General features: G+C 33.2%; 2 protein-coding genes across 2 annotated transcripts; one reads left to right on the forward strand and one right to left on the reverse strand.

Annotated features, from left to right (window-relative positions):
* Positions 1 to 1,696: 1,696 nt before the first annotated feature.
* On the forward strand, positions 1,697 to 2,164 carry LOC123662783. The gene has a single exon (XM_045597580.1). The coding sequence runs from the start codon at positions 1,697 to 1,699 to the stop codon at positions 2,162 to 2,164; it is 468 nt and encodes a 155-aa protein (XP_045453536.1).
* Positions 2,165 to 3,037: 873 nt separating this feature from the next.
* LOC123662935 lies at positions 3,038 to 7,541 on the reverse strand. Its single transcript, XM_045597700.1, has 3 exons — positions 7,373 to 7,541; positions 6,278 to 6,465; positions 3,038 to 3,779 (listed from the first exon to the last, which is right to left on the reverse strand). Exons 1-3 carry the CDS (start codon positions 7,539 to 7,541, stop codon positions 3,435 to 3,437), a joined length of 702 nt encoding a protein of 233 aa, XP_045453656.1. The 3' UTR covers positions 3,038 to 3,434.
* Between the last annotated feature and the right edge of the window lie 203 nt (positions 7,542 to 7,744).

Genomic DNA, 7,744 nt, shown 5'->3' on the forward strand with positions numbered 1-7,744 from the left:
CAACTAATAAGATGATTGTTCATAAATAATTGTCGTCATAACCCTTTATAAGGCACTGTCCATATAATGGACACCACACATTTTGATAAATTTCTCGGCAAGTAATGGCATACATGGATTTAAATAAAGTGAAATTAGTCTCGAGAAATTTTTGCATATGTAGTGGTGTGTATATTACTCAGATCTTAGAGCGCGTTTCCTCTATATCGTTCTGGCCTATACAAAAATGTTTCGATATCCTAACATTACTATTTAATTTTATACTTATCCCTAGCAACACTCTGATATTTGCTATCAATAAAAACAAGTTTTTATTTAAAAAAAAAAAGGTTTTGACTTTATAAAAAAAAAAAGGTGTGTGCGCGATTCACACACGATAGAAGTGAAACTTCAAAGAGGAGAGACCGATATATAATTTTTTTTTTCCTTTCATCTAGGTTTTTAAAACTCCGGGGGGTCTACGGGGGGGTCAAAATTTATTTTTGGCCTAGGACGCACCGTTTCCGAGATATTTCAATCTAAAGCAAAAAATCGTCACTTGATAGTGGAAAGTGGAAACACGCACAAAACCAGAATAAACCAGTTTACGCTGTCCGCAGGTGCCACGTGCAGTCCGGCGTCAGTCGCTTGGTACTGTTAGAACATAAAGCACACATTTCATTCAAAAATTATAATTATTACGTTAATTGTTAAATTTTGTATTTGTTGATTGTTGTTATTGTTTGTTATTATTGTTATAATATTTGTTGAAGTGTTTAATTTGTGTGTAAGTGTTGCAACTTTATATTGTTAATTCAAAATGGCTCCAGTGTTAAAACATGGTCGAGGCAAGCCTTTGACTTCTCAAACTAAAGAAGTTTTGTACTGTTTGTACAAATATTTCGAAAATGAGTGTAATAACAACCCGAGCAGTATTATGACTCCCACTCAATTAGTTGCTAAATCAACAGGAATTTCAATAGCATCCGTCAGAAAGGTAGTATCAGAAAGCAAATGTCGACCTTCAGATCAGGAAGTAACATTAAAATCTCCTAAAAAGAAACCGAATCGTAAACCTACAATAGTAATCGATAACTTTGATCAGCAAGTTATCAGAAGAACAATTCATGACTTCCACATCACATATAAAGAAATTCCCACTTTGAAAACTTTGCACGCAAAATTAAAAGAAGATATCGATTATAAAGGTTGTGTCAGCACGTTACGAAAACACGTCATGTCATTAGGTTTTAATTGGAAGCAAACAGAAGATAACCGGAAACTTCTTATGGAAAAACACGAAAATAGATACTTGCGAATTAATTATTTGATGAAAATTGCTGAATATCGTGAACAACGCCGACCAATTGTTTACACCGACGAAACATATATACATACATCACATACCCTCTCGAAATCTTGGTCAGATGGAAGCACTTCAGGTTTGAAGCAACATATATCGAAAGGCAACCGCTTAATCATTGTTCATGCCGGTGGTATGGATGGCTTTATACCAAATGCATTGCTTATGTTTAAAGCCAACCAAAAAAGTGGAGATTACCACGACAATATGAACTATGACAACTATTCAAGGTGGATTCAAACTCAATTAATACCCAACTTACAACCAAATAGTGTTGTTGTTGTTGTTGACAACGCACCATATCATAACTCAATACAAAATCCTGCACCGAATAGTAATTCTAGAAAACAGTAAATGATTGACTGGCTGACATTGCGAAACATTGAGCATTCATCCACGTTGCTTAAGCCTCAATTATATGAACTGATTCTGCAAAACAAGGCGAGATTTGTAGAGTACAAGATAGACGAAATATTACGACAGCACGGTCATACTGTGCTGCGTTTACCACCATACCATCCGGAGTTTAATCCTATAGAAAATATATGGGGGATAGTGAAAACATATGTCGCAAAAAAGAATGTCGCAATGAATATGAAGGTTATAATGTCATTAGCTGAAGAAAAAATGAACGCCATAACTGTAGAGGAATGGAGAAAAGTTTGTCTGCATGCTCTTGAGGAGGAAAACAAATATCAGGGTAGAGACGCAGCTTTAGACACAATATCAGAACGAATCATAATTAATTTAAATAATTCATCTGATGAAAGCGAGGATGGGGATGATTGTGATATGCCTGGGGTTGATGAATTATTAGAATAAAACATTTATGGCCGGAGAACACCTAATTCATACACGTCTTCACTGAAGTGAAAACCGGCATTCACTGCTTGTAATGTTTGGAACTGGCTTGTCTGCCTCATACAGTTCCATAGATTACAATGCAGTGGATACACATTTTCACGTCCGTATTAGTACGTAGTGCGTATGCGTAGACGTGTACGCATTTGGTGTGCTCCAGCCACAAACGTATATTACCTTTAAAAAAATAAAAACTAAAAATAAAATGTTGTTTTTTTTTTTTATTTGCTGACCATACACTACTACAAACGCAAAAATTTCTCCAAGCTAATTTACCTGTAACTCAGTATACTTAGGAGCCATCAATATTATCGAGGCTCCTAATAGTAAGAAACGAAATTCTACATTATGATCTAAAAATAACTGCAGGCAAGCATGAGAGAGATTGAACAATATACCAAATCCTATAACCCATTTTACAATATCCAAACATTTGCTCAAATATTTATGACAACAATGACCAACCTTTGACCAGACAAAGTAAACTAAGTGAAAGAGTAATTGCGGTGCTTCTTGTCGTTTCTTCTCTGTAGAATCTGAATTTTGAATGAGTGGTAGCTTCAATTTTAACAATAAATAACATTTATATTTTCTAAATGACCTTTTGAAGGTGCTTTCGAAGTCTCTTTGACTAAAATTATTTTTGATTTTGGATGTCACACTGGTACTACACTACACTACACTGTACGACAATTAAAGCTATGTCTATCATAAGAAGGAGACAGATTGTAATAAAAGCAGAAAAACAAAAATAAAATAAAAAGGGGTTAATTAATAATTGACCAAGAAATTAATCAATATGAAATATAAAGGATCTGAAATGAATATTTTGCCTTCCTGCTGTCTTACTACTTTACTATGTCTTCCTTTATATCCAAATACACTTGTAAACATCAAAATATAGATGTAGACACTACTACTAGCGCCATCTCTTAACCTTCTAAACAAGACATTACCCATATTCTTCTTTTTTTAAATTAAGTTCATTATCATGATAAGCAAACATTGGTATATTTTGTGTCTGTTAGCTGCAGCGTATTGTATCAAAGATGGAGGAATATATATTGACTTCTCTACTTTTTGCTTATTTCTGAGCATAATTCACTGAAGAATATTTAGATGATCTTAGCCACACCACATAATATCCTTTACTAGTTTTATATGCATTAGATCCAGTATCTAAGAAATGTTTGATCCATTTGAGTATTAACTCAATTCTTTTTATTGTACTTCAACCTTCTGAACCTTCAAGAAGTTTCATAATTTCTTGACTGGCACAATCTGCGTCAATCTCTCGCATAGCGTTAAGTCTTTCAGTAACATGTTTCCCAAAAAACCAGTACTGGCTACCTTCTGCTGTATGTTCAAGTAACGGAGACATAGCTTTGATGAGATCGTCTAAAACTTGTTTGCAGTTATCTATATTATTGGTTATCTTTTGAGATTTCTTTCGGGGTCGATCAGTTCGCTGACCTCGCTGCCTGATACCAAGATCTACTTCGTAATCTATTTGGTTTTCTTCTTTAACCTCTACATTTGATGTCATATCTTTGAAGTCTTCATGAGTGTTGTAATCCTGAAAATTACAAATTAAATTTATTAGTATAATATATTTACAAGATATCTATTAAAATAATTGTAGCATAAGCACAAGAAGGAATGATAAAAATGTAAGATAACCAACTGCATAACAAAATCCCACAAACAATTTTAAAATTGAAAAAATATAAATTTAAACATTGTATTGAAACAACTTGAGTAGCTAATAAATATGATTTAGTGGTGGTGTATTTCATGCAGGAAACAAATTTTATAACAAAACATGTTTTTTTAAAAGAATAGCTGAAGGCATTTCTTGCCGATTCTTCTTTGCAGAATTTACATTCCGAGTTGGTGGTAGCTTCTCTTTTAACAACAATTTATTCATTAAAACTATCATTTCAGCCTATCGCAGTCCATTGCTGGATATAGGCCTCTACAAGTTGTCGCCAAAAAATGGCGTGAACTCATGTGTGTTGCTCATTTTTGATTTTGATTTCGGATAATCTAATGGAAATTTTGTAACATGGGTCCAGAAACTCACACAAAATGAAAATACATCTCAGATCACAATAAACATCTATTCGGCCTATACAAATATTTGTTATACTTGAGAATCAAACGCATAAGCCACTTGTTTGGCTACAGCACAAATGCAAATTAACAATAATTCATAGTATAAATTTTATACTGTTAACTACAGTTTTCTGTGACAATTTGTGTAAAAATTCCTTTTTACTTTTTATTTTTATTTTTATATTTACTAAAAATGCACAGTAACAGACTACAGAATTGAATTGTGCTAGTCTGTTATCAAACTTTGCAAATTTTTGCTTCCGTTACAGATGTACACTTATGTTAACTTAGAGCAGTGCTAATTTTATGTTGATGAGGGTCTATCACCCTTTCTTGGGGTAAAATCAGAAGTGCTTTGTTTTTCCAACTTAGTTTTAGTTAAGAGTATTTAATGTATAGTGTAGTGAGACTTGCTCACTCAGTACCACGCTTTTGCGGGCAACTTCAGATGAACTAGTAGCACGTAAAGCTGAGTTCCGCTGACTTAGAGCAAACCTTTACACAAGTGGTTATAGCTGGACACAAGTTAATTAATAAAATAATTATTTACATTCTAAGTTAGAGGAACATAATCAGCAGGAGATCATAAACAATCATTACATCATCATTACAGCCTATACAGTCTACTGCTGGACATAGGCCTCCACAAGTTGACGCCAAAAATAACGTGAACTCATGTGTTTTGCCCATAGTCACCACGCTGGGCAGGCGGGTTGGTGACCGTAGTACTGGCTTTTTCTCACCGAAGACGCTGCTGCCCGTCTTCGGCCTGTGTATTTCAAAGCCAGCAGTTGGATGGTTATCCCGCCATCGGTCGGCTTCTTAAGTTCCAAGGTGGTTGTGGAACCTTGTTATCCCTTAGTCGCCTCTTACGACACCCACGGGAAGAGAGGGGGTGGCTAAATTCTTTAGTGCCGTAGCCACACAGCACTCATAAACATTCATATTCTTCATAAACAATGTTGAAGTCAATTAAAATTTAATTATTAGGGTTTACTCAAACTACTAAATCAGATCTTGCTCAAACTTAACTGGGACCATGACAGGCACCAGCTTTTAAATATAAAATGAAATATCAAAGTCAACCCTGGAAAAAGTTATGAAGTAATAGACATAAAACAAAAATTTGTGTGCTTTAGACCACACAACTGAACTAAAACGCCTGCATAATACTGACATAGACTGAACGTGTCTTAGATATACGAAACGTAACTGGCTATGAGAGAAAGAGATTATGAAAATGTGTGCTCGCCCCTCTCTCTCTTGCTCCATTCGCCTCATCTGATCACACTATTCGTAACACTCTCGTCACACTTTCTCACCAGCTTACTTCCCACGTCAAAAATAAATCTCTTGATCTCTAAAATAGGAGTTTATGCATATATTGGTACAGGTATCGAAAGCTAGAAGTAATAATAATTTTTAAATATTTATTTTAATAAAGTTATAGTTTTACTTCAACAAAGTCAAATTTTTATAAAAACAGTAACTACTAAGTTTCTTGATATTCTTCTCCAATGGAGAATTATATTACAATAGCTTCACATTAACAATAATTAAATATAAAAAGATCAATATAATTATAACTGTAAAATGATGATATAAGTGCTTTTGAAGCCTACTTGCAATTTATTTATTTATTTTATTTGAGTTGATTAATAAGCGAGGTATAATGGTGACTATAAGTTTTATTTTTGTTTTTAAATCAAAATTGGAATTTTGAAATGAAGTTTGACAAATAAGCATATGACCCACCCAATGATAAGCTATTACCATAGCCTACAACACCAGACGCATCACAAGCGCTTTACCGACCCTACTGTCAATCCCCAGGTGCTCTGGTAACCTTACTCACTACAAGAACAACACTACCTAAGAGAGACTGCTGTGGTTTTTTGTAAGGCGAAGTATGTCCCCAGTCAGGCTGATACAGATTTAAAGCAGGATATAATAAGTAACTAGTATACTTACATAATTAACATCTTTCAATGTGGACTCTCGTAAGAACTGCAAGGGTTTCCACAGCGGCCAGCACGGGACATACACTTCTGATATTGATTGTGCCGTCTCTCGCGACTTGTCAACTCTTCGTAAATTATGATTGAATGTGCTTCTAATATTTACCCATCGGTCTCTGACGGAGCGAGCTGTAAATATGTAATTTTTACATCATATTAATTTTATTTTTATATATTACTTTAATAAATTATTTATAATTAAAATTATATAACAATAACACCGAGTTGCACGAAAAGAAATTAAAATTTAAGTAGTGATTAAACTAATTTAATTGCAAGAATTGTATGAAATTCTTGTGATTAAATTAGTTTAATCTCTACTTAAATTTTAATTTTGTTTCTTGCAATTCGGCATAAGTGAGGTACACATAACAGTATTATCACTAATACAGACATCACAGACAGTCTTCACATAACCTCTAGAGCAGACAATAGAAGAGGTTAGGATTTTAGGTTAATTATAATGAAAAGCTATTTGCAATAAATTTAATTATAATTACTTCACAATTAGTTTACTTTGAATGCTTAAAAATTATATATTAGAATTGTTACAGTGGCAATTTGTATATGTTTGGACTCACTGTACTTATACTATGTCTTGTTGTTAGTGTGATGTTTAATGTGATGGGTCACGTATCTTTATGTTACTATCCTATTAACTTTAATTTTGTTTTGTTTTTCAAGTCATTTTAATATCGGCTCTTAACACTGCCCTTTTGTAACTGTACTAAGATGTATAGATAGGAAAACCTATTACTGGCCTTATTATTGTTAATATTATGTTAAATTTTATATATATACGAATTGTAACACTGTTGGTTTTCGAATAAAATAAATAAATATGGATAAAATTATTAACCTAAAACTTATAAGTACCACACAACATACCTAAATGTTTTACACTAGTATAAAAACTAAAAAGCTTCTACATGCAGAAGATTGTTTTTGTCAGTATTTTACCCAAAAATTCGTTTTCTAGCACTAGATGTAATGGCAAATTAAAATTTTATAATAAGATAATGAATTAAAGGAATACCAGTAAAGCCACGTCCCAGTCTAGCTGCAAACTCAGCATAAGCTTTATATTTCTGCTGAATAAGATGGTTTGTGTTTCCTATCGGTTTCCATATGAATTCTTTTTGACGAACGAATTCCACCAATTCTAACTCAAGTTTTCTTGTCCAATAACATGGTTTACGCGGCATTTTATCTACCTATTTATTAAAACACTAATATTAAAACATTATATTATATATTTTAAACATTAAAAGCAAGAAATATAACTTTTAATTCACATAAAAACTGTTCAACGAGCAGGGGGTCAACCTGTCTGTACAAGTTACTTTACTCTTTGAAAAAATTAAAATGTTTGAACTTTGAATTGTCTGATCCAGACTCCAGTATTGCC

Source organism: Melitaea cinxia, chromosome 19 (assembly GCF_905220565.1).
Source record: "Melitaea cinxia chromosome 19, ilMelCinx1.1, whole genome shotgun sequence".
Classification (NCBI taxonomy): domain Eukaryota; kingdom Metazoa; phylum Arthropoda; class Insecta; order Lepidoptera; family Nymphalidae; genus Melitaea; species Melitaea cinxia.

Coding starts and splice junctions, on each gene's coding strand:
- LOC123662783 (XM_045597580.1), top strand. CDS start 1,697: ATGATTGACTGGCTGACATTGCGAAACATTGAGCATTCATCCACGTTG.
- LOC123662935 (XM_045597700.1), bottom strand. CDS start 7,541: ATGCCGCGTAAACCATGTTATTGGACAAGAAAACTTGAGTTAGAATTG. Junction 6,466..7,372: donor ACTGGGACGTGGCTTTACTG/GTATTCCTTTAA, acceptor ACATATTTACAG/CTCGCTCCGTCAGAGACCGA. Junction 3,780..6,277: donor TTAATTATGTAAGTATACTA/GTTACTTATTAT, acceptor TGTAATTTTCAG/GATTACAACACTCATGAAGA.